Below are 27,294 nucleotides of genomic sequence, written 5' to 3'. Positions count from 1 at the left end.
TGGCACGTGCCAAAATCAATTTACCACATATGAAAATATAGCCACATGGCAAAAAAAAATATCACCTGACAAAATCAATTTCACCGAATGGCGAAAAAATGTCACATGCCAAAATCCATTTTACCACATGGCAAAACAATAACACATGGCAAAATCCATTTTGCTACATAGAGAAAAAAATGCCACATGCCACATGGCAAAAAAATGCCATATGGAAAAATCAATTTTGCCATATACCAAAAAGAAATGCCACATGGCAAAATACATTTTGCCACATACCAAAAAAAGGCCAAATGGCAAAATCGATTTTGTTACATGGCAAAAAATGTCACATATCAAAATCCATTATTGAACATACCAAAAATAATGCCACATGGCAAATTTAATTTCGCCAAATGGCAAAAAAATGTCACATGCCAAAATCCATTTTGCCACATGTCAAAACAATAACACATGGCAAAATCCATTTTGCCACATACAAAAAAAATGCCACATGGCAAAAAAATGCCACATGGCAAAATCAATTTTGCCCTATAACAAAAAATGCCACATGTCAAACTCTATTTTGCCACATGGCAACAAAAAAGCCACATGGCAAAATCAATTTTGCCACATGGCAAAAAAATGTCATATGCCAAAATCCATTTTACCACATACCAAAAAAAAAATGCCACATGGAAAAATCCATTTTTCCACATGGCAAAAAAAATATCACCTGGCCAAATCAATTTTGCCACATGACAAAAAATGTCACATATCAAAATCCATTATTAAACATACCAAAAATAATGCCACATGGCAAATTTAATTTCGCCAAATGGCAAAAAAATGTCACATGCCAAAATCCATTTTGCCACATGGCAAAACAATAACACATGGCAAAATCCATTTTGCCACATACAAAAAAAATGCCACATGGCAAAATTAATTTTGCCCCATAGCAAAAAAATGCCACATGTCAAAATCTATTTTGCCACATGGCAAAATCAATTTTGCCACATGACAAAAAAATGTCACATATCAAAATCCATTATTAAACATACCAAAAATAATGCCACATGGCAAATTTAATTTCGCCAAATGGCAAAAAAATGTCACATGCCAAAATCCATTTTGCCACATGGCAAAACAATAACACATGGCAAAATCCATTTTGCCACATACAAAAAAAATGCCACATGGCAAAAAAATGCCACATGGCAAAATCAATTTTGCCCCATAGCAAAAAATGCCACATGTCAAAATCTATTTTGCCACATGGCAAAAAAAAAAAAAAAAACACATAGCAAAATCAATTTTGCCACATACCAAAAAAAATGCCACATGGCAAAAAAACGCCACATGGCAAAATCTATTTTGCCACATGGCAAAAAAAAAAAAAAAAAAAAGCCACATAGCAAAATCAATTTTGCCACATACAAAAAAAAAATGCCACATGGCAAAAAAATGCCACATGGCAAAATCAATTTTGCCCCATAGCAAAAAATGCCACATGTCAAAATCTATTTTGCCACATGGCAAAAAAAAAAAAAGCCACATAGCACAATCTATTTTGCCACATGGCAAAAAAATGCCATATGCCAAAATCCATTTTGCCACATGCCAAAAAAAAAAAATGCCACATGGCAAAAAAACGCTACATGGAAAAATCAATTTTTCCACATGGCAAAAAAAATGTCACATGGCAAAATCAATTTGGCCACATGGCAAAAAAAATGTCATATGCCAAATCCATTTTGCCACATACCAAAAAAATGCCACGGTGCAAAATCAATTTTGCGTCATGCCAAAATCCATTTTGCCACAAACCAAAAAAATGCCACATGGCAAAATCAATTTTGCCACGTCACATACCACTTTTCGTTCTCGCTGGTGCATGAAAAAGGAGGGACAACAATTCACTGTACATTCAATTATAGTGGCAGCTGTCCATTTGAATGTACCTTACCTACCTGTAGTACTTGCTTCACGCCACGGCAGGCACAATGTTTCCAGAGCAACTCCACTGTTTGCTCTCCACACCTACACACACTGCCTTAATGAGAAAGCCGCTCTGACCTGGAGGCTTCATTAAAGACAATGACACATACAGACAGATGGACATTAAAACACAAGCACACACTTTCCAGCAACGCCAGCCTGGGTCAGCGACTGAAAAATGGAAGCAAATTGAATAAAGTTATGTGAGTCTCACCTGTCATGCTTTTATTGAATCTGGGAAGAACACTGTGGACGTTTCACAGTGCCCTCTGGCAATAAGATGGTCAGAAGACATATAGGTTTTCATCATTTCGCTGTAAAAATTAGTTTTAGTCTTCGTTTCATTTGTCTGTGTCTTCACCCTTTCGGGGACAGTGGTCACACTATATATATTTTGGGTTCTTTAAAATTACATTTCAAGTATTATTATAATCTATTTCTATTATTATTGATAAGCGTTGTATTTTTTAAATAATAATATGAATACATATATACAATGTTAATAAAAATAGAAAAGGTAACTTCTTGGTGTCACTTCATGTTGATTTCAGTTCACTTCCTGTTGATTTGTGGGCAATTCGGGGTCACTTCCTGTTGATGTCTGGTCACTTCCTGTTGATTTGGGGACATTTGGGTGTCACTTCCTGTTGATCCAGTCCACTTCCTTTTGAGTTGGGGGCGTTTGGCAGCCACTTCTTGTTGATATCAGATCACTTCCTTTTCATATCAGGCAGATTTCTGTTGTTTGGGGTGACTTCCTGTTGAGTTTAGATCACTTTCTGTTGATATCAGGTCACTTCCTGTTGATTTGGGGAAATTTGGGTGTCACTTCCTGTTGATAGAAATCACTTCCTGTTGATTTGGGGGCATTTTGGGGTCATATTCTGTTGATATCAGATCCCGTTCCCTTGATATCAGGTCATTTCCTGTTGACTTGGCGGTGTTTCAGGGTCACTTCCTGTTGATGTTAGCTCACTTCCTGCTAATATGTTATCCGTCATCATTTTAAAATGCCAAATGACAACTCTACTCAAATTTGTATCTAATTAATTCAGGTTTGAGAAAAAAAAAAAATCATAAAAAAAAAAAAAAAATCACTTTTCACAGTCAAAAAAAATAATTTGAGGATGACAGTTATCGAGCCGGCCGACCCCCCCCCCCCCCCCACACACACACACACAAATTTTTCATTCGCCTGTAAACGCAGGATTTTCGGGGGAAAAAAACTTTCAAAATGCTATTTGTCTTCCAATTTTCCACCAAGTCACATATTTTACACATCAAATATTCCAGGACGGTGAAGGGCATAAAAGTTGTATACAACATTTGCCAAAAACTTACGGTTCCCCCAAAATTCACCAAAAACCGTCCCAATCATTTCTAATGGGACATAATTGACAGCCATGTACGTCCAATTTTCCCATTCATTTTCAATGGAAGGAAAACATACAGTAGCTGAAGATATTGATTGTTCTTTGATTGCTACAGGTTAATGTTACAATATGACCAATACATTCATATTATTTTAAAAATTGTGTTTTATTTTTGTTTCATATTGCACGCGATATACGACGTTGTAAGATTAGTCACCAATTTGTAAGGGCGTACGTCACTATTTGTAAGATTGCCAACGGCCTCGGGTTGACAGGTATGCTAAAATATGACTAAGATTAATAAGTATTATCCTACATAAGACTAAGACGAAAATTACAAGGGCTGCCAAAAACAACGCTGCTTAGAAATGCAAGGCAAATGGCAAGGCAAATTTCTTTATATAGCACAATTCAACACAAGGCAATTCAAAGTGCTGTACATCACATGAAGATCATAAAAATTAAAATCCAATAGAACGTAAAAATAAAAAGACAGTCGAAATAGGAAATATAATTATACATAAAAATTAATTAATTTAATTTATTTAATCACGAATAGAATGAAAATTAAAAAAAATAAATAAAACAAATACTACTACTACTGCTAATAATTCAAATCAGCAATTGAGATAAGAATAGAAAGCAAATAGAATGAAATATATAGACAGTTATGGATATGCAGCGCTAAACAAAAGCGTTTTTAGCCCTGATTTAAAGGAGCTAACAGTTTGAGCATACTTCAGACCTTCAAGTAACTTGCTATAATAACTAAATGCTGCCTCACCCTGCTTGGTTCTTGTACTTGGAACGTACAGGAGACCGGTTCCAGACGACCTTAGGGGTCTAGATGTTTCATAGGAATCTAACAAATCAAGCATGTATTTTGGTCCAAGGCCATTAAGTGTTTTGTAGACGAGCAGTGGTATTTTATAGTCTATTCTTTGACTCACTGGAAGCCAGTGTAATGATTCCAAAACCGGTGTAATGTGGTCCAGTTTCCTTGTATTTGTGAGGACTCTGGCTGCAGCATTCTGTACTAGCTGCAGCTTCCTGACTGATTTTTTATCAAGACCTGTAAATATACCGTTGCGATCGTCCAATCTGCTGAAAATGAATGCATGCATAAGTTTTTCCATGTCTTGTTGAGTCAGAAGCCCCTTAATTCTGGCTATATTTTTTAGGTGGTAATAAGCAGATTTAGTGACGGACTTTAGATGGTTATCAAATTTTAGGTCTGAGTAAATAATTACGCCAAGGTTTCTGACTTGATTTGTAGCTGTTTGTGACATTGTGCTAAGGTGCTTGCTTATCTTTGACCTTTTCTTTTTTGGCCCAAAAATGATCACTTCTGTCTTCTCCACTTTTAACTGGAGAAAATTATGGCACATCCATTCATCGATTTGATGAATGCATTTACTCAAGGAGACTAAGGGACTATAATCATGTGGGGACACAGAAATGTAGAGTTGTGTGTCATCTGCATAGGTGTGATAGGAGATGTCATACTGTTCCATAATCTGAGCTAGGGGAAGCATATAGATGCAGTACATTTAATACCCACCTCTGTTGTTATATTGTCACACCCCTTATATGACACAAGCAAGCTAGCTGATTACCAGTCAACCTTTGAATGTGTGAACATGAGGTAGGAGGGCGTAGCTTAGCGGTAACACAAGTCCACCGAGAGGGAAGATATTAGCAGGTTCACAAGGATCACGACACTTAAATGCACCACTCTCAGAGCAGTGGTCATTTCTCTTCAGTTCTACACTAATATGGATGTCTTATATTCCACTGAGACCACCTAACTCTTGAAGTGGATAGGAGATAGTCAATTTCAGCATGCCGAACTATCCACCTCAGCCTATGATTCGATACTTCTTGCCTCTTTTGTTGTGGGTGGACAGTTTTCACAGAGTGTCTGGTTCTATTGGCGATGGCAGACAGATGTGGCAGAAGCCCAATCCGGCTCCTATCAGTCTAGAACAAGCGTTTCTCCATGATACATTCCCCCCGGGATTTCTCTGGGGATCCGGGACGTCCGCCTTCCAGACAGAAGGTTCCTGGGACCAGGATGGAAAAGGTGCATCCATCTGGGATCGTTTCAGGCAATCCCAAACAGCCGGTGACAGCTATCTTCGTTGGGAAGAAGATGTGCAAGGACTTGAGTTTCTGGGGGTGAATTCATATTCTTTCTCCCTGTCGTGGCCGAGACTGTTCCCTGATGGAAACGCGAGCGGTTTTCCCAATGAACTCGCCGTGGAGCACTACGACCGTCTGATAAACAGGCTGGTGGAAAAGAAAATCGAGCCCATCGTTACCGTTCATCATTGGGATCTACCTCTGGTCCTGCAGGAGGTGTACGGAGGGTGGAAAAACGAAAAACTGATTGAATTTTTTGAGGAATATGCTGCATTTTGCTTCCGTACTTTCGGAGACCGCGTTAGGTACTGGTATACGATGCATAACCCATATCTGGTGGCTGTGCAGGGGTACGGGGTGGGTGCGCATGCCCCAGGGGAAACCGGGGGGATTGCAGCATCTCTTATTGTGGCCCATAATTTGATCAAGGTAAGTCTTCAATCACATGTGGTTGGTATGTATGGTATGTAGAATAGGGCTGTCAAACGATTAAAAATTTTAATTGAGTTAATTACAGCTTAAAAATTAATTAATCGTAATTAATCGCAATTCAAACCATCTCTAAAATATGCCATATTTTTCTGTAAATTATTGTTGGAATGGAAAGATAAGATACACGACGGATATATACATACAACATACTGTACATCAGTACTGTATTTGTTTATTGTAACAATAAATCCACAAATGGCATTATTAACATTCTTTCTGTTAAAGTGATCCACGGATAGAAAGACTTGTCATTCTTAAACGATAAATGTTATAGTTACAAGTTATAGTAATTTTATATTAAAACCCCTCTTCATGTTTTCGTTTTAATAAAATTTGTCAAATTTTCAATCAAAAGTAGTTAATATAATAATTAGAAAAATAAAAATAACAATAATAAAAATAGAGTGAAAACTATGTATTTTGCATAGCTATTTTGATATGGAATGCCAGTTCATTTTGCATTGTTGTTTAACTGTGTGTCAGAATAGGGCCTCATTACTATAGACTGAAGTGCTTTTCCTTTTTCTTTCTTTTTTTTTTTTTTGAGAGATAGGAATATTATTTTTGTTGTGCTTTCACTAAACGATACTTATGTTTGTTGTGAAGGAGTTGCCGAAAGCTTATGCGAATAAACGGCGCGGTCCAAAGAACGCCTGTGTCAACTCGTCTTTACTGTATAACATATAAAATGGGGAGAACAAGTATTTGATACACTGCCAATGGGAAAACCCATTGGCAGTGTATCAAATACTTGTTCTCCCCACAGTATCTGTACATATCTTACCCAAAATACTACAAGAGACACATAATTGCCACTAAAAGAAAGAAAACTTACCGAAATATGTGTGGAGCACAAATAGCAATTTGCATTGCATTGTGAATACAGCATAAACGTCTCACAACTACTAATTCTCCCACGTTTAGAAGAAATACCATGAGTATGGAACGGCGCTGCCCCCAAGCGGCCGGTGGCATTCTCTTCACTCTTAATGTCCATAAACGGCCTCATTGTAATCTGTTTGAGGCAATATGCCAGCGGGTCATTCATTGCATGCGTTAATTGCGTCAAATATTTTAACGTAATTAATTTTAAAAATTAATTAACGCCCGTTAACGCGATAATTTTGACAGCCCTAATGTAGACTAATAATAGTTTGTGCGCAGGAGTTAATAGTAGGACTGAACGAAATTGGAAAATTTGACATTGCCACTTTTTGGGGGGTTGCGATCAATGTTCCCTTTAATTTTTCAGTTGTCTGAGCAGACACACACGCTCCCTGAGCACACTGAGGACCACTGTGAGCAACATCAGATGTGTATGCCCTGGCTACACCAGTATCACGCCGGTTCAAAACCTTGGATAATAGCAAGTTACATGGCTTATTAAAGTGTGTACGACAGGATGAAATAAGTCTTGAATAGCATTATTATGTAAATTATAATCATATTTTGAGACGATTCGACTATACACAACAATTTGGCAAAGCGCAGATGACGAGAAATTCGTCTTTTAATCTGACGTTTAGTCACGCCTAACGTTATTGGGCTCTAGCGTCCCCAACAGGAGGATGACGTCGGCAGGAGAATGGTTTCATCTGATTTAGACTTCAGTTCATTGAGGGGGAATTATTCAGAGCTAAATAAATAAATGGTATGGTCATGAAAAATAACAGTCGTGTGTTAAATAGAATATTAGATATTAAAAAATGCATTTAATTAGTACGACGGGGCAAAATTACTTCATAATGGTCAAAACTGTCCACTTCTTGCACCTCCCGAACAATATTTGATGCCACCGGCTTTTGTCATTTCCCTGCCCGCCCCGGCTTCCGAGACGGAGGAAAGAGCGTAAACAACGGCGGGCTGGCAGTGCTCGTCGCCAGGAATAAAAGCCGAAAATAGCCCATTCTCGGTGGAAAAAAATGGCCGAGATCGGAGCACAGAGCTGCGCGTGGCCAAGCCGAGGAAAGCGCATTCTCGGTGGACACGCGAGGAGGACCGATCGGGCTGGGTCAGCCAACCCATCGTTGTACGTGGGCCACGGCGTGCTGCCAGGGCTCATCATCAAGCCGAGGAAAGCACATTCTCGGCGGGCAAGCGAAGAGCACCAGGCTTTTTGAAACCCAAAATGGCTCATACGCCACTTCTTGGTGCAGCAACATTTTTCTGCAGCACATTTGGCTGGCATGATGCAAAAAACAAACAAATTAATCCGCAAAATCAACTGAATCCGCAGTCGTTCTGCATAATGTAGTATTGGATGTATACTGAAGTCACATTCGGAATCCTCGTCAATCCAGGAAGTTGCTCATTTTTATGCCGCGGGATTAAAAAAACTGTATAAATATATCGATCGCTTCCACAAACATCCAAGCGGTCCATTTCATTCAGGAGCATTAAATACCGCAGAAAATACTAAATAAACATGCTTTTTGCTGTCATACACACTTTAAAGGAATGAAATTACAGCAGCAATTTTCATTTGTTTACTTTTATTATAATTGATTTGGCCCGCTTAAAATTAAAAAAGTCGCAATGCTATCTGGCCGGTGACGTCACTGGGCAGCGCTGCCGTACTTCACAGTGTCACTCTTTAGCTACATAAACATGTCGTTGGTTCTGCACTTCCAATTTGAATCCGAGCGGAAAAGTGTCGATATTTCACAAATTTAGCAGCAAAAGCTATCTATGAAGATCTCAAGTGGGATTAGAACCCGGGTTTCCTATGTGACAGACGAGCGCATAAACCACAGTACTATTGACAAGTTTCCTGAGCGAAACATGGGCGGCGCCATCTTTGACCATTTCTGCTCCGAACATCCGGTTTAGAACAACATGAAGTGTGGTTGAAGTAAGCAGTGTGTAGACAAAGTTAAAACTGCAAAACCAAACCAGAGGAACCCACAGAATCTCAAAAAATGGATTCAGCACGACAAAGATGAGACTGCGAGACTTTCTGTGCTGTGCGTGAAGTCCTGGAAGTGCCTAAATACTGTATGGTTTGAAGTGGAACGTTTTGAACAGCGTCCGGCTTCAAAGCGCCAGTATGGATCTACCTTGCCATGCGCCTTAAATCAAAACCAACAGTAAACAATAAGTTAAGGATGTGCTTTAAACCTAAGGATCCACCTAAAAGACGTTTGTTCTGTCACTTCATTGATCTTGCGTAAACAAAATTATAACAACCTGTGCAGCCTATCTTGACGTGAGGTGTAGATTGATACGCCGGCCACTTGAGTGAACAAAATGGGGCGAAATTACAAATAATATTACAGTTGCCAAATGCAGAAGGGCTGACATGGATTTTGTTGTTACAAGGAAATACTACAAGGTATGTACATATAAACACAAATAGTATGTCATTCTTTTTTTATTGCTGATATTGATCGCAATAAAACTGGACAACATCATTCCATTTCTTGTTTTATTTAACACGATTGGTGCATGGGCAAAATAGGTCAAAAAAATCACAATTTTTAAAATTATGGGAAAAATATTAATGAAGGTGGAGCATAAATCGAGCCTTCCATCATCAAGGTAGAATGCACGTAGTCTCAATATATGTCCATCAACATAAGTGTTGTTGTGGGGCACATCTTCCCTTGCCTAACAGTATTTTCCACCTGTAAACAAACGAACAAAAAACTTGTAACACTTGTATTTATGCGTTTACATAATCGTGCCACCCTACACGTACTGATTAGCAACAGGCTAGCAGCAGCTAGCATATGTTGCAGCCATAGCACTACAGTAGTTGTAGTCGATAATATTAATCATCATAATTACAATCATCTTCATAATAACAATATCAAAGACAACAAGTCGTTTCATGCGCAAGATTTTCGCTTTAGTATTTTTTTTGTGCACTGGACACATGAAAATGCAGGGAAAGGAAGAACATACCTTCCATAGCACCTGCGGCAACATGGCTACATAAACACCCGGTGTTTGTGGTGGGACTCATCACTCAGTGATCATTGCACTCAGAAGGTTTATTTACAAAGCAGAACATTTTGCCAAGTGTTATTACATTAGTGAGTGTTTTAAATTAGGAGATTGGCAACAGAATGAATTTAAAACGCTGTGTTATTTTCTTGTCAACGAAAAGGATAATTAATGAGATATGGGTGTCCAAAGTCTATCTTGTCAGTGCAGCGTGTGACAGGAAGTAATGGAGATATACCTCAGTAATAATCACTTATGTTTTTGTCGTGGAGAGCGCTGCACAGCTGGTGTGTGTTGACACACATATGAGAAAAAGATCATTATCGGATAGCTGTTAGGTCAGGTGTATGGTTATCACATCTGTTACTCAGTTACTCAGTTAGTCGTAGTTCATGGTGTTCGTTTTTTGTTTTTTTTATGAGTTTTTCAAATGTATTGATTTTCTTTTATTTATTATTATTTTTTTATTTTTATATATTTCTTCCTCCAACTTTGAATGGAGACACATATAAATATAACCAACAAATGTATACAAACAGAGGAAAAATACACGCGTATATACAGTAACAGTATATAAGCATGTATTGTTCATCTGTTGGTGCATCTATACTGCTTGTGTAGATGTATGTTAATGATGTGAACCTCTGAGTAAAATTTGCAAACTGATGCGGGAAAATATTACATTATGCTTTTGTGATGTATGATTGCTTCTGTGACATAGATTGTAACAACTTCTATTGTTTTTCACCTTGTTCCCATAGTTAGGAGACGCGCTTGAGAATCTCACGAGATAACTTGTATTGCACCATAGTATTCTTTTACTACACGCCTCGGTCCCATAGTTACAAGCCTGGGTCCCATAGAGATAACTTGTTTTGCACCCATAATATTTACCATTTGTTGGCATCTGTTGCAGCACAGCTCATTTGTCCCATGTGAAAAGCCCTTTTTCAAGGGGGCTGAACCAAAAGTAGCTTAAATGTTTGTGATTGGATGGGGCCACGCCGCTCGGGGGCGGAAGTTGGCCTCTCCGCCTCTGGGGGGCGCGTCCCTACAAAAACCGAACATTTCCGGGCGACCAGTGAAGTCCGCTGGTGGATTAAGTACGGATCGCCCAGTTTTTGTCCTTTTGACGCTTTACTGGAATGTTGTTGGCTTCCCACTCGTTTGTCACGGTAAGCGATTTTCATTTCTAAGGGACAACTAGTTGTGCTGTAACGTAACGCGGGGATTCTGAGATTGACAAACTCAAAGCTAGCATCACGTTACCATTTCTTTGCTTGTTTTTTATATCTGTTTGCTTGCTTTTGTGGGATTGTAATCATTAAATCTCATTTATTCAGCATTTCCTAATCAATAAACATCATCTATTGAGCAAAAGTGTGCCTGTTACTGATTCACCGCGAACCTGGAAATTTCGGAAAACACAAACTAAAAATAAACTAATAATCAACCAAAAATTGGCAAAATCTTAAATGAATAAAAACAGCAGATAAAATTGTAAAATAACTAGGTTGAAAAAAATTTTTTTGCAAATAAAATGAGTATTTTTTAAATTAATTTTCAATATTTAAATTTTGCTCTTTAAATCTTTGTTTGATTTTTTTTTTTTTTTTTTTTGGATTAATTTTCTATATTTAGTACTGTATTTGATAGGGCCGTCATAAGACATAGGCGAAGTTTGACGTTTCTGCAGATGACCGTCTCTAAGGTGCTAGTCACATTATCTGTTCGAGAAATAATTATGACCCATTATAAAAATATATATATATTTTTGTTCATATCATTCATTTTTGTTGTTCGTTTTATTGCTGTACAATGTTTATAGACAACATTTTACCGGCAAAGTCTTAATTTTAAATTCATATATAGTAAAGTCAATTACATGCAATGACATTTTCAGCCACCGGGGGGGCTATGCCCCACCCCACGGTTAATCTCCGCGTATGTCATAAGACTGTCATAAGTACGTCATAATTATGACATGACACTGTCATGGGCATTAATGAATGCTTATGACAGATGTCATTAAGTGTCATCCGGCAAATTTCGTCACTAACTCGTCCAGCTCGGATCTTTTACATCAATTCAAAAGTGATATCATTTGCCAGATGACAATAAATGACATCTGTCATAAGCATTCATTAATGCTCATGACAGTGTCATGTCATAATTATGACTGTCTTATGACAGTGTTATGACGCTGCTGTCAAATAAAGTGTTACCGGTTGATATGTTTTAGTGTAAATATCCCATAATACAGTGCGGACAGCTGCGGGTTATAGTCCTGTGCGTCTTATCTATGAACAAATGCTGTTTTTGTGTCAAATTTGGTGGGTGGCGGCTTATGGTCAGGTGCGCCTTATTGTCCAAAAATTACGGGAACTGTTTTTCTAAATGGGGAGAAAAAACATTTTAATCTTTGTTGCACTGTCGTGGACAATCTGTCCAAAAAAAGAAATAAATAAATAAAATAGAAAAAAAAAACAGCAACACTATATTATTGCATGAGTGTCTTTCCCAACCAATTGAAACCAATAGATGTCCAATTCATTTTGACGGAATTGGACGTGTAGCGCCCTGAATAGCAGCCACCGATTTTGACACTATGCTAGTGGAAAATTTTGGTTTAGAATTATAGCCAGCCAACCATCATGGAGCATTTGCTTTTATTTTCAGGCACATGCCAAAGCCTGGCACACCTACGACACGCAGTATCGCCCAACTCAGAAGGGAAGAGTATCCGTTGTATTGGGTTCCCACTGGGTGGAACCTCAAAATGGACAAGCCTCGGCCACCAGCGTTCATCTTTGCCAACAGTCGATGGAAGCCGTTCTCGGTTGGTTCGCCAATCCCATTCTAGGTGATGGCGATTATCCAGCCTCTCTGAAAATCAAACATGGTGACCTTCTGCCTGAGTTCTCTACCGAAGAGAAGCTTTGGGTCAAGAACACGTCCGACTTTTTCGCTCTGTCCTTTGGACTAAACAACTTCCGTCTGGGTCGGAACCTACCCCACTTTGGCCAGGCTGTTTCTCCAGATCTGAGACGCGTCCTGGGCTGGATAAAGCTGGAGTATGGGGACTTGCCTGTTCTAGTGGCCGAGGGGGGATGGTTTTCTGAAGCAAGTGTGGGAAGAGAAGACACAGTGGCCATTTATCTGATGAAGAGATTTATTAACCAAGTATTACAAGGTAAATATATTTCATTTCTGTTTTGTCGTGTCATTCTTTTTAGGCTTTCATTATTTTTCATGTAGGCTTGTCTGCTTTTATTATGGTCGTTACGTTCCTCCTTGTTTTAGCTTTACCTCCTGCTCTAATGTTCCCTAATTATGCTGATTGTATCCATCTATGACCCTGTGTAAGAATAGTCAGCGTCTGCCCTTGCCCATCTTCAGTTTGTCTTGTATCCTTGACATGTCCTGAGGAATGTTCCCACTAATTATTAATGTCTGAGCAGACTGTGGACCACTGTGACCAACATCAAATGAGTACACTATGGCCACACACCAGTATTACGCCTGTTCAAAACCTTGGATCATCCATCCATCCATCCATCCATCCATCCATCCATCCATCCATCCATCCATCCATCCATCATCTACCGCTTAATCCGAGGTTGGGTCGCGGGGACAGCAGCTTTAGCAGGGAAGGCCAGACTTCACTCTCCCTGGCCACTTTAACCAGCTCCTGCGGCTGGATCCCAAGGCGTTCCCAGGCCAGCCTAGAGACGTGGTCTCTCCAGCATGTCCTGGGTCATTCCCAGGGCCAACAGCCGGTGGGACATGCCCGGAACACCTCTCCAAGGAGGCGTCCAGAAGGCATCCGAACCAGATGCCCGATGTAAATCGAGAGCTTCACCTTTTGGCTTAATTCCTTCTTCACCACGACGCACCGATTTGCCTGTCAATCTCCCTCTCCCTCCTACCCTCACTGAACTCCTCCACTTGGGGCAGGATCTCATCCCCGACCCAGAGAGGGCACGGCACCCTTTTCCGACTGAGGACCATGGTCTCGGATTTGGAGGTGCTGATCTTCATCCTGACCGCTTCACACTTGGCTGCGAACCGCTCCAGTGAGAGCTGGAGGTCATGGCTTGATGAAGCCAACAGCACCACATCATCTGCAAAAAGCAGCGATTCAATGCTGAGGTCACCAAACCGGACACCCTCAACGCTTCGGCGGAGCCTAAAAATTCTGCCCATAAAAGTAATTAACAGAATCGGTGACAAAGGGCAACCTTGGCGGAGTCAAACCATCACTGGGAACGAATCCGACAGCACCACATCATCTGCAAAAAGCAGAAATGCAATGCTGAGGTCACCAAACCGGACACCCTCAACGCTTCGGCGGCGCCTAGAAATTCTGTCCATAAACCTAATGAACAGAATCAGTGACAAAGGGCAACCTTGGCAGAGTCAAAGCCTCACTGGGAATTAATCCGACTTAGTGCCGGCAATGCGGACCAAACTCTGACACCGGTCCTACAGGGACCGAACAGCCCTTACCAAAGAACTCGGTACCCCGTACTCCCGAAGCACCCCCTACAGGACACCCCGAGGGACCGAACGCCTTCTCCAAATCCACAAAACACATGTAGACCAGTTGGGTGAACTCCCATGCACCTTCGAGGACCCTGCCAAGGGTGTAGAGTTGGTCCACTGTTCCACGGCCAGGACAAAAAACACACTGCTCCTCCTGAATCCAAAATTCGACTTTCCTATGGACCATCTTCTCCAGCACCCCTGAATAGGCTTTACCTGGGAGGATGTGATCCCTCTATCATTGGAAAACACCCTATGGTCCCCCTTCTTAGAAAGGGGGACCACCACCGCGGTCTGCTAATTCAGAGGCACTGTCACCGATGTGCACGCGATGTTGTAGAGGCGTGTTAGCCATGACAGCCCCGCAACATCCAAAGCCTCTGAGCGGATCTCATCCACCCCCATGGCCTTGCCACCGAGGAGACCTTGGATCGAAGCAAGTGAAAGTAATATCTAACATGTAGACTTATGAGGAAAAAAAATAACGACTCTAGTAAAGGCCAAAGTAGTGGAGTGAGACCAACGTTTCTTCTTTATAAACCTACTCAAGTAAGAGTAAATAGTATAGCGTGGAGTCTCAGACACCACTCCTCTCTCCCTCTTTCAACACTCATGTAATTTCATCTTGTGTTCTGTTTTACGTTCTAGCCATCAGGTTGGATGGGGTTCAGTTGCTAGGCTACACCGCGTGGTCACTGCTGGACGGCTTTGAATGGAATTACGACTACTCCATCCGTCGGGGCCTTTTCTATGTCAACTTCACTCATCCCAATCGCACCAGGACGCCCAAAACTAGCGCTCAGTACTTCAAGCAGATTATTGCTGATAATGGTTTCCCCCAAATGGAGCCCTCAACAGAAGTGAGAGGGCGTTTCCCCTGTGATTTTCATTGGGGCATTGCTGACTCCACTTTACAGGTATAACTACAATGATACAAAATGGATCCAAATCAACGCTGACATCCGTTCATTTTTCGCTCTTTTGTTAGGCCCGGTTTTTCCCGTTCTCCCCCCAATTTACAGACCCCCATGTGTACAGCTGGAACCGGACAGGAGACGGATCATTGCGGGTTATCCCAGGATTGAAGCTTCACACGAATCGTTCCCAGTGCACCGACTACCTGGCCATTCGGAGTCACCTTTACTTGTTTGCGTCTACCGGGGCGACGCACTACCGTTTTGCTCTTAACTGGTCCCTGATTTTACCACATGGAGACCTCACCCATGTTAATGTGGAAGCTCTGAGGTAAAAATGCAGAAATGCAACTCATAGTTTTGATAATGAGTCATTTTTAACTACTGTCATTTTTGGACTATAAGCCTTTACTGTTTTTCCTATGCTTTGAACCCTGCAACTTATACTCCAGTGCAGCTGAAATGTTGTATCCCGATCTGATATTTGATCGCAAAAGTGTCGATACAAAATTATTATTTGTTTTTGCACGATCACAGGTCGCCAGACATTTGTTGTCATGGGGTAAATCGGTCCATCAATCGGCCCAGATAGATAGATAGATAGATAGATAGATAGAACAATTGACCCAACAATCGGCCCATCCATTGACACATCGATCGAGCCATCGATCGGCCCATTAATCTGTCAATCGATTGAGCCATATATTGAGGCACTGATCAGCCCATCGATCACCCCAGACAGATAGATCCATCGATCGGCCCATTAATCCGTCCACTGATCAAACCCATCAATTGGCCCCTCGATCGACCCAATGATCGAGCCAACGATCGGCCAATTAATCCATCCATTGATCGAGCCATCGACCCGCCCCTCGATTGAACCAACGATCCACCCCTTGATCGAGCCATCGATAAGCCCATTAATCCGTCCATCTATCGAACCATCGACCGGCCCAACGATCGGCCCAGATAGAGAGAAAGATCCATCAATCAACCCAGTGATCAGCCAATTAATCCGTACATCGATCGAGCCATCGATCCACCCCTCGGTTGAACCAACGATCCACCCCTCGATCCACCCCTTGATCGAGCCATCGATAAGCCCATTAATCCGTCCATCTATCGAACCATTGACCGGCCCATCGATCGGCCCAGATAGAGAGCTAGATCCATCAATCAACCAACCCAATGATCGGCCAATTAATCCTTACATCGATCGAGCCGTTGATCGGCTGCTCAATTGACCCAATGATCCACCCCTCTATATACCCATCGATCAAGATATCGATCAGCCCATTAATCTGTCCATCAATTGAGCCATTGACCGGCCCATCGATCGACCCTGATAAAAAGATAAATCTATCGATCAACCCAATGATCGACCCAGGTAGATAGATTGATCCATCAATAAACCCAATGATAGGCCCATTAATTCGTATATCGATCGAGCCATTGATCGGCCCCTCAATTGACCCAATGATCCGCTCCTTGATCGACCCATCGATCGGGAGATATCGATCAGCCCATTAATCTGTCGATCGATCGAGCCATTGACCGGCCCAACGATCGGGCCGGATAGATAAATAGATCCATCGATCAAGCCGATGATCGGCCCATTCATTCGTACATCGATCAAGCCATCGATCGGCCCCTCAATTGACCCAACGATCGGCCCCTTAATCGACCCAACGATCGGTCAGTAGGTCGACCCAACAATCGGCCCCTCAATCGACCCAACGATCGAGCCATCGATCGGCCCATTAATCTGTCCATCGATCTAGCCATTGACCGACCCAACGATCAGCCCAGATGGATAGATAGATAGATCGATCGACCCATTGATCAGCCCATTAATCCCTCCATTGATCGGCCCCTCGATCGTTCCAACAATCAACCCATCGATGGCCCCTCGATCGAGCCAACGATCAGCCCAACAATCGACCAGTCGATCGACCCATCGTTAAACCAATAAATTGATAGACTTTACTAACAGACTCAAGGTCCAGATTACAACAAGACAATACAAGGAAAAGATTAGAAATAAAAACAAAATAATAACCATATAAAGTGAACTACAATGATTCAGCAATGGGTCTCCTGGTGACCCACTTAGACACCAATACCAGTGCTTCCTGAACCCGTGACTAGCAGCGTGTAGAAGTGTGAAAAATGTTTGTCAGGCCAATACAATCACATTTTTAGAACCATAGATGAAGATGGATAGAGTAGATACAAACAAGATATGCATGTTTCATTATGTTGACTAGAGTTGTATAATTTAGAAAAAATGTATTGTACAGGTAGTCCCAGGGTTATGAACGAGTCAAATCCTACACGACATAACTCGAATTTCTACGTAAATCCGAATTTACCCTTTAAGGACCTCTAAATCTCAAAATAACTATCCAAAAAGTTTTGTATTTTGTCTAATGATGGAGGATACACTGCCCTCTGGTGGCAGTGTTGGGTCTGGCTGGACAGTCGCCTAGTATGACTGAGCATACTCAAACGTCTGACACGAATGAAGGATAGCTGTGCTCTGGTTTGGCCCACATCAGGCTGTAAGTTGTTTCAGCTAATATATGTTTATGTAAGCATCTGTAAGACGCTTAAGGAAGGTCGTAAATGCAAAATCGCGTAAATCAAGTACGTCGTAACCCGGGGGACTACCTCTATTATCCATCCATATTAATTCTCATGCTATGCATTGGTACACCTATGTTGACAAGGTACTACCGCTGCGTCCTCACTGAGCTGAAGAAACTGGACTTGGAGGCCCTGGTTATCCTCTACTATCCGACACACAAGGCTCCAAACCTGGGCTTGCCTGGAGCTCTGCACGCCTCTGGAGGTTGGCTCAATTACAGCACAGTCGAGGCCTTTCAGGAATACGCAGAACTATGCTTCCGCAAGCTGGGCTCCTTTGTCCGTCACTGGATCACGGTGAATGAGCCTAATAGATTGACCGATGTTTACTCTGACGGGGATAAACAACAGAGGGCTGCCCGGAACCTCCTTTTGGCTCACGCGAAGGCCTGGAGGCTCCACCGGCAGAAGTACGCTGATCAGCGAGGGACGATGGTGTCACTAGCGCTGCATGCTGATTGGGCTGAACCTGCAAACCCTTTCCTTGTAGAGTCACATTCGAAAGCGGCGGAGAGATTCCTTCTTTTGGAACTGGGTCGTTTCCTGGACCCGTTGCTAAGGACTGGAAATGAATTTCTGACAGTGAGATCTCAACAAAGCTCTCCAGTTCTTACCTTTACGGAAACTGAAAGAGAGGAGCTTCGAGGTGCCTTGAGTTTCATCGCGTTGAATCATTTCACCACCCGCCTTGTCGCCCCTTTGCCAATGAACCTTCAGCAAAAACAAGCCGGTAATCACGACTGCCTTATCCTTTCCGATCCTACCTGGCCCTCGTCGCATCTGGGCCAAGATCTGGTTCCTTGGGGGCTGCGAAAGATCCTGAGCTGGGTGACTAAGCGATACGGAAGAGCGCTGCCTGTCATTGTCACGGCAAGCGGGGTGGATGATCAGGCTCTTTTCCAGGATAACATGAGGCAACACTATCTGAAAAGTTATCTACAGGAGGCTCTTAAAGGTCAGCCTTTTATTTTTAACATATAGTCAACCAATATTATCGGCTTCGCAATAAATTGATGTAATCTAGGAGTCTTAAGAAATAACATTCCCATGCAACATGTACTCTTCGAGATCGAGTTTCCAACCACTGGTTGCCCTGGTTGCAAGATGGCCGCCGTCACCCAAGATGATAGACGTCTAATAGCGTGCCGCACATAACATGTCACCTTTGCTCATTAATATTCATGACGTTAGCAACTGTTGCTAGGGGGGTCAAACTTGCATTTGCTCCTCATGCTAGATGCATGTAAATAGTGTACGAACAAGATGTTTACTGAGCCAAACCTACCAATTCTGTCCGAAAATGATGTCCCTGGTGCCAAATTCACTGGTAAAGATGTGGAAAAACATACAAATGTTCAGTAAAAGAGATGGCTTGAGTGTCGAGGGCTGAAAAAGACGGGAAAAAGAGCAAACCTGACCCAGAGTTAGCTTTTTTATCGACACCTTTTTCTTGTGTGCATTGCCTTACGCGACTGACAATGACACTCTCCTGTTTCAACAAGCTATCCTTTACTACCATATGCCCTGTCTTTCTTAGTATATATTATATCCCCCGGTTATCGTCATCATTGACGAAAACAATACTGGTGCTGACTGCTTTACAGCATACGTCAATTCCCTCTTTCCCATTCAATCCTTAAGACAGAAGTCGATGCGAATGCTTTCGCCTGAAATCTGCAAAATGGCAGAGCAACAAAAGAGACAAAAACTTTTGACTGAGGAGGAAAAAAGGATAAAAGGACACTCATGAATAGACATTGTCCCTGCTTTCACTGGCAGGCGTGACGCTCCCCCAACCTCCCCAGCCGAACTCATCAGCGCTGACGAATTCAGGTGGGGAGGGGGTTAGCCACACGGTTGCTAACCGTCAAATGCTATATTGTTTAGCCACAACTGGATTCATTAGCTCATTACTATTAATCCTTCACACAGCCGCTGGAAACAGAAATACTGTTTAATCCATCTAAAGGCGACCGGTACATCAGGATTTTACGACACTATGTGCTCATGCGCTGGTCCTCATGGGAAATGCAATCTTAAGGCAAAACACTGCCGCTTTTGTCCGCCGGCATCACTAAAATCGACCAAAACAGATAAGTTACATAGTGTTGCTTTAATGTTTATCACTCATTCATGATGTTAGATTAGATTATAGTAGCATTATAGTACATTTCAGGTATAAAATCTATGTCATATTTTAATATTCCTATATTTTAAGGTTGGTCGTGATGGTTAAGAAATAAATAGTATTTTTATTTGGTCAAAAAAGGTTCCAAACCTCTACTATATGACGTGTTTTTTACTGTTAAATGTACCTGCAGCATATATTAGAATGATGACGTTGAATCCCAGGTGAAGCTCAGCAAGCAATATATATTTTATGGCTATATTGCCGCCTCCTTTGTACTCCTTGGGAACCATAAAGATGATAAAAAGCGGGAGGGGAGAGAAACAATGGCGAGATGAATTAGATTAGATTTCAAACTTTGCCCTTTATGGCCAGATTGTTTATAGTGCACACTGGAAGCTGTCTGGTAAACATTAGCATTATATAGCTTTTAAGCAAGCGGACATTTGCTATTCAAGTTAGCCAATTGTTCTAAACATTAGCAGCTATAGAATTTAAGCTACGGACTTTTGCTATGCAAGTTAGCCAGTTGGTGTAAACATTAGCATTATGTACCATTTAAGCCAGCGGACTTTCAATATGCATGTTAGCTAATTGTTGTAACATTAGTGTTATACAGCATTTAAGCTAGCACACTTTTGCTATACAAGTTAGCCAATTGTAATTTCTGTCTGTCACGTAAAAAATGTTTATATTAACTTTTAGATTTTTTTTCTTTTTTAAATAAAAGCCTTTTTGTTTTTCCTGTTGTACTGAACTCGCACCAATCCTTGACCCCCCGACCCAAGGTACTGTACGTACTGAACCTAAACCATGACGCCGCTAATATATAAGGAGCGGTAATTAATTTTTTAAATTAATCCCGTTAAAATATTTGACGCAATTAACGCACAAATGCCCCGCTTAAACATATTAAAAGGACAGCAAAGTGAAAGGTGTACTTGTTGTGTTTTTTTTTTTGAGTTTTGCCGCCCTCTGCTGGTGCTTGGGTGCGAATGATTTTATAGGCTTCAGCACCCATTTGCATTGTGTAAGTAATTATTGACATCAACAATAGCGGGCTACTAGTTTATTTTTTGATTGAAAATTTTACAAATGTTATTAAAACGAAAACATGAAGAGGGGTTAATATAAAATTTCTATAACTTGTACTAGTTATTATCTTTTATTTATTTTCTATACATTTTTATAAATATTTATATATTTTATTTATTTATATATTTATATATTTTATTTATTATTTTTATTTATCTTTTAAGAACTACAAGTCTTTCTATCCATGGATCGCTTTAACAGAATGTTAATAATGGCAATGCCATCTTGTTGATTTATTGTTATAATAAAGAAATACAGTACTTATGTACCGTATGTTGAATGTATATATCCATCTCGGTCTTATCTTTCAGTTCCAACAATAATTTACAGAAAAATATGGCATATTTTATAGATGGTTTGAATTGCGATTAATTGCGATTAATTACGATTAATTAATTTTTGAGCTTTAATTAACTCGATTAAAAATTTTAATCGTTTGACACCCCTTATATATATATATATATATATATATATATATATATATATATATATATATATATATATATATATATATATATATATATATAAGCTGAAAAAGCTCTTGTACCCCTCTTTAAAATAAACCGCTGTATTTTAAGCCAAAAGAACTGTTTGTTTGATAGAACAATATGTCTATATGCCGCCATAGCAGATTCATCGCGCATTAAGCCCTTGAACTATTTTTAATTTGTCCGTTTTACCCAGGAAACCCCCGTTTACAGACGTCGCGTAAACGCTTTTGTTTCAACCCAGCCAAAAAAACGAAGGTAATTAATTATATTTACTATTCAAAATGTCTGTCATTTTTAGCTTAGAATCATTCATTGATGTCTAATATTTCGTAAAAAAAAAAAAAAAAAAAAAAAAAACTTAAAAAAATTATTCACTCGCATATTTTAAACTTTTAAACAACTTACGTCACAATGAAAAAAATGGCGTCTGTAAAAAAGTCACGGCTATCTACCTCATAACTATCGCTTAATTGTATTTTTTTTGTCACTGTTACATTTTCTCCGATATGTTAGATGATAAATAATGGATCCAAACAAAGAAAAATTGAACAAAAAAACGTTCAAAAGGGTAAATATATAAAAAAGAAAATCTCGACCACTCCTTGACGTCTGCGATTTCTGCATCGCGACCCTTGTTATATTACCATGTTTCACCCATAAAATCCCCCAAAAAATCCAGCTGTGGCCATTCACAGCTGTATCTTGATACTCCGTGTTACATGCTACATGGATTTTTTTGATCGAAACAAGGTAAGTGCGCGATAATATCTCGTTAAAGTCATGGCGTCTGTAATTCTGCTCTCGTGTGCTCTCACCTCCAGATAGGGTTTTTCTGTTTAAAAAAGTTTTTTTTTTTTTTTTAAAGGCCATTCTATTCAAAATCCCACCGACCATTGAGATTTTAAGCTTTCACACATTCATATAGGACAATTCTGAGTTGGGCCAAATTGGGGGTCTCAGAGTGGAACTTCAAGTCACCTGAGTGTTTTTAGCCATATATTTTTCTATATGCAGGTGAGGCTCTGAATCTCCTGGCTGTCCTATCTTTGCGCTTGTTGTTTTGATTAAAGGTTCATGGATATGTCAGGTTAGACAGTTGGTTCATTTGCTGCCACCCTCCCACTTCAAATAGATTGGACAATTATTAGTAATAAACTCATTTAAAGAAATACTTGGTAACTTTTCAGTTTTGGTCAATTTTAGCGATGCCGATGGACCAAAGCGGTAGTGTTTTGCCTTAAGGAAGACTGCGTTTCCAGTGAGGACCAGCGCTGTGTTTCCCATGGGGACCACCGCCCACCCGCACAGTGTTGTAAAATCATCAATCAATCAAAAATCAATCTCCTGGTCGCCTGCAGATGGATTAAACAACATTTTCTGTTTTCAGCAGCTGTGTGAAGGATGACTAGTAATAAGGTAATGAATCCAGTTGTGGCTAAACAATAGCCTATGATGGTTAGCAACAGTGTGGCTAACACTGACCCCATCCGAATTCCGCACTGACGAGTTCGGGGGCGTCACACAAGCGAGTAAAAGCCGGGGCGATGTTTATTCTGTATATCCTGGTAGCCTCCCTTTTTTTCCTACTCAGACAAAACTTTTTGTCTCTTTTGATGCTCTGCCATCTTTGCAGAATTTGCGCGAATAGAATAGAATATGTCTTTATTGTCATTGTCGACAACAGAACATTGTGAACAATGAAATTGGACGTGGCACTCCAGTATAAACATATGTAGGCCTATTTGATAAATAAAATAAATAAATAGAAAATATATGCTCTTGCTATAAATGCATAATTATAACTTACTTAGACTGAAATATGTACATGAAATAGTGAAATGCTGTCCTGATTTTAGCAGCGTCATTTGTGATAAGAATTGAATATGAATTTTAAAGAAAAAACAATCTATAAATGGAAAAGTGGTCCAAGTAAGCGTTCACATTGACGTCGTCTTTACAAGGAATGAGGAAAGGGGGAAGTGGCGTATGCTGTAAAATAGTCAGCACATTTGTAGTTTTTTTTGTGTGTGGCAGGGTTCTTGCCACCCTTCTCAAAGTTAATTAGTGCCGGTGAAAGCAATACGAACCCCATAAAATATAAAGGAGGTGTCATTAAACTAGTTGTCAGTCGACATATTATCACAAATGTTATAAATTTTTTATATAAAAGTTGAAAAATTACTCATAACCATATAACCACATTGGTGTAGTTGGCGGCCATCTTGGGTGGGGCAACCAACAGTTGGAAACTGGATCTTGAAAAGTAGATATTGCAGAGTATCGGCACGTTATTTCTATATGCGTCCTGATACCGATGATGTTACTTGAGTGCCGTATCGGTACCGATACTATACTATGATATGCTAAAATGAATATTTCTGCCTCTTTCTGTTTCTCCAGCACACCATTTGGATGGAGTCAACCTCCGTGGTTTCTATATGTGGAAGCTGCAGGACGATCATCTACCCCAGTATGGTCTTTTCACCTCTACCCAGCAACAATCCAAAGCCAAGGCGTCCATTAGCGTCTACAAACAAATCATTAGTCAGTGGGGATTCCCCGAAGACAGCGCCTCGCACACGTGCCGCTCCGGGGAGGTCCAGTCGGCGTGTTCTGTATGCGTATGGGTGTCCGACAACAAGGCCCTGACCGTTTTTGGCTGTTGCCTCGTGATCACTGCTGTCATCTTCACTGCACTTGTCTTCTCCATGCTCACGACCAGGAGAAAGTACATCAAGGGACGAAGGAGTGGAGTGAGCATGTTGAACAGGAGAAGATGAGGAAGGAGTACGGTTGTTTTGTTTATCGTGGTGGACTTGTTAAGATGAAGGGGAAAACTGTATAGTAGTGGTGGGACAATATATCCATATTGTGATATCATGATACTTTCTATCCTATCGCATAGACTTCACGAGCAGTTGACAGGAAATCAGGCACGGGGCCGCGCTGTAGGAGGCCTATTTTCAAAAACTTAAAATTCAAAGATTTTCAAAACCAAAGCCACTAGCGACCTAAACCCAATCAGGCACTTCCCTTAGGCATATATGAGTCTCCATGAGCAGCGACATCAAAAAAGTCGTTTCAAAATAAAATCTTGATTAACTCATTTGCTCCCAAAAATGTATAAATATGTTTTGTTTTTAATTGTTTCAGTGTCCCAAAGACGTATTTATAGGTCTTTTACGTTTTTTTTTTCACAAGAGACATCTCTAGGTTCTGATTCAACTTAGCTCCAAAGCACAAAGCTGAAAATCCATTTTAAAGCAATAAAACAGTCCACTGGAGGGCAGTAGCACATTTGGTAAGTCCCCCAACCCGATTCAACGGAACGAACGGCGGGCCGCACGGCCTGGGCGCAGGCGGAAGACGACCGATGGACGTCCCGGATGCCAGGCGGCGGACGACCGAGTAGAACAACCGGGAGGACGCCCGGGATGCCAGGCGCTGGACGACCCAGCAGAACGACCGGGACCACCGGTGCAGCGGACAATGCTGTTGAGTCCGTGCTGCTCGCCGAGCAGAGCCCGCGCCGCCGTGCTTGGCAGCTCGTGTCCCCTGCACCCTCCAGTGTCCCACACGGAAACGCGCACGGCCAAACCAGTTCCCCCCCAGGAACACAAGTTCCCCAGGCGAACTCTGCCACGAGGCAGTGGTCACAACAAAAGAAAGACTTAAAAAAAAAAACATCTTCATGAGACGGGCGGCGATGAGGGAAAAGTTTACCCTGGTTGTCGTGGTCACAACAGCATCATCTCTCAGTTAGTAATCTGTGAATAAATTGTTACCTTGCTATCAAAAGCTCTATTTGTCTTGTTATTTATGTTATTTAGTAAAAGGAAAATATTATTTAGATGTTTGTGATGTAACTAAAGCAAAAACTAGCTGTGTTAGAGTCAAAGTTATGTTTGAAATGTATGCTTTCACAAAAAGCTCAATTTCTTTGGGGGTGTGGTTGGGTGGGGGGGCCAAGGGGGCCCTATAATGGTCTCTTGTCCCCGGTCCCCTGCAAGTCTGTTGACTGGCCCTGTCTAGATGTGACAACTAGATGTGACAATAACGCCGCCTGGTGGAACTAATACTTGTCAACATGATGATTAAAAAATGACTTGCTGTAGATTTTCAGTCATTTCCTATTAACTGAGGCATTTTTAGGTCGCATTCTTGTAACCTGAAAAATGAGCATTCACAGCCTGTTGAAATAAAATGGAAGTTTATCCATGTCAATAGCGTGAAATGAGTTAAAACGTTTTGAAGTCAACTTTAGCGTGTCATTTTATAACCAGAGTGTACAGTCCCTGACAAAAGTCTTGCTGCTTATCCATTTTATAGAAACAATTGCTATAACCTGACTTTTAATTGTTCAATTTGTTTCAGAAATGGCTCATATGAAAGCTACGACCCTCCCAATTGATGTTGAATGTACAAAAATATATTTGTTACACAAAAATTGGACCTTTATGTCTTCATTAAATGATAAATCTTTTTTCACCAAGGGTGAAAGTGGCTAGAATTTCTTGCCAGAACTCCCCGACGTGAAGGTCGCCACTGAGCCAGAAATTTTATTTATTTATTTATCTTTTCCTTTCATTTTTTGGGGGAGGGGGGAGTTCAAACCTCTTAAACTACCGAAATGCAAATAAAACTTTTAGCAGTTATTTCTATTACACATTTAAAAACTAAAACTGATTTTCATTCAAAATTGTATTTTTTTCTATTATTTGCAAAATAAAAGTGAACAAAAACAGCAATAATCACAACCTCCATCTCCTAATTTTTATTTTCCCTCATTTCCTCACATACTAAATACCAAATCTCAATTTACTTCTTAAGAACATAGGATATATATTAAAATTGAAGTTAATGTAAACATTGATTCTTTTTAATAATTAAGATATAAGTAACATACATTCAGAAAAATAACTACAAATGACTAATATTATGCAGAGTTAAATGGAATATATTTTGAAGAGGGCGCAAACATTGATTTTTCTAAATCATAAGGAAATGAGTAAGTAGCCTAACATAAATGAACAAATATAAGTCCAAAGTGCACATTGACAGCTAAGATGTTCTGAACCTCCCCATCAGAGCAAATAAAATTAAATATGATAAATAAGCCTCCTCAACTCTTTCATTGCTTTTAAAGATTTGATCCATTTTATGTTGCATTGCCCTTTTTTTGTTGCGTCAATTCAACAACCTTTTTTTTTTTTTTTTTTTTTTTTTTTTTTTTGCTGTTCCAGAAAACATGCACATTGGAACCAATCAGAGCTAACTATCTCTGCTGATCACATGTCAGTATGTCAGCCAATTGAACGGATAAATGAGTCCAGGCGTTTTGCTTTGCTGCATGTATTCTTACATTGGCGTGACTCATCATCGTCAGACTCCGATAACTGCAGCAGCTGGGGAAACCTCCATGCCGTCCATAGGATAAAATAAATAATAAATATTGGTGGAAACGGATTACGCTACACAAGCACTTTATAATGCTTGCTGTTAACACTTGTGTACGTAAATCTGATGTTGGTAGATTGTTTTCT

At 40.5% G+C, this 27,294-nt stretch overlaps 1 protein-coding gene across 1 annotated transcript; it reads left to right on the top strand.

Annotated features, from left to right (window-relative positions):
* Window positions 1–4,453: 4,453 nt before the first annotated feature.
* klb (klotho beta) lies at window positions 4,454–25,212 on the top strand. Its single transcript, XM_057851252.1, has 6 exons — window positions 4,454–5,924; window positions 12,612–13,125; window positions 15,126–15,394; window positions 15,466–15,722; window positions 18,121–18,992; window positions 24,152–25,212. Exons 1-6 carry the CDS (start codon window positions 5,196–5,198, stop codon window positions 24,529–24,531), a joined length of 3,021 nt encoding a protein of 1,006 aa, XP_057707235.1. The 5' UTR covers window positions 4,454–5,195; the 3' UTR covers window positions 24,532–25,212.
* Window positions 25,213–27,294: the final 2,082 nt, after the last annotated feature.

This window comes from Corythoichthys intestinalis, chromosome 11 (assembly GCF_030265065.1).
Source record: "Corythoichthys intestinalis isolate RoL2023-P3 chromosome 11, ASM3026506v1, whole genome shotgun sequence".
NCBI classification, from domain to species: Eukaryota; Metazoa; Chordata; class Actinopteri; order Syngnathiformes; family Syngnathidae; genus Corythoichthys; species Corythoichthys intestinalis.
Note: the sequence above shows the minus strand (reverse complement) of the source record. Positions and strands in the feature narration are given on the sequence as shown.

Bases quoted from the DNA above. Each gene is read 5' to 3' on its own strand.
- klb (XM_057851252.1), top strand. From the start codon at position 5,196: ATGCCGAACTATCCACCTCAGCCTATGATTCGATACTTCTTGCCTCTT. The intron at 13,126-15,125 runs GTAAATATATTT...TTTACGTTCTAG, and splicing joins TATTAACCAAGTATTACAAG to CCATCAGGTTGGATGGGGTT. The intron at 15,723-18,120 runs GTAAAAATGCAG...TATGTTGACAAG, and splicing joins GTTAATGTGGAAGCTCTGAG to GTACTACCGCTGCGTCCTCA.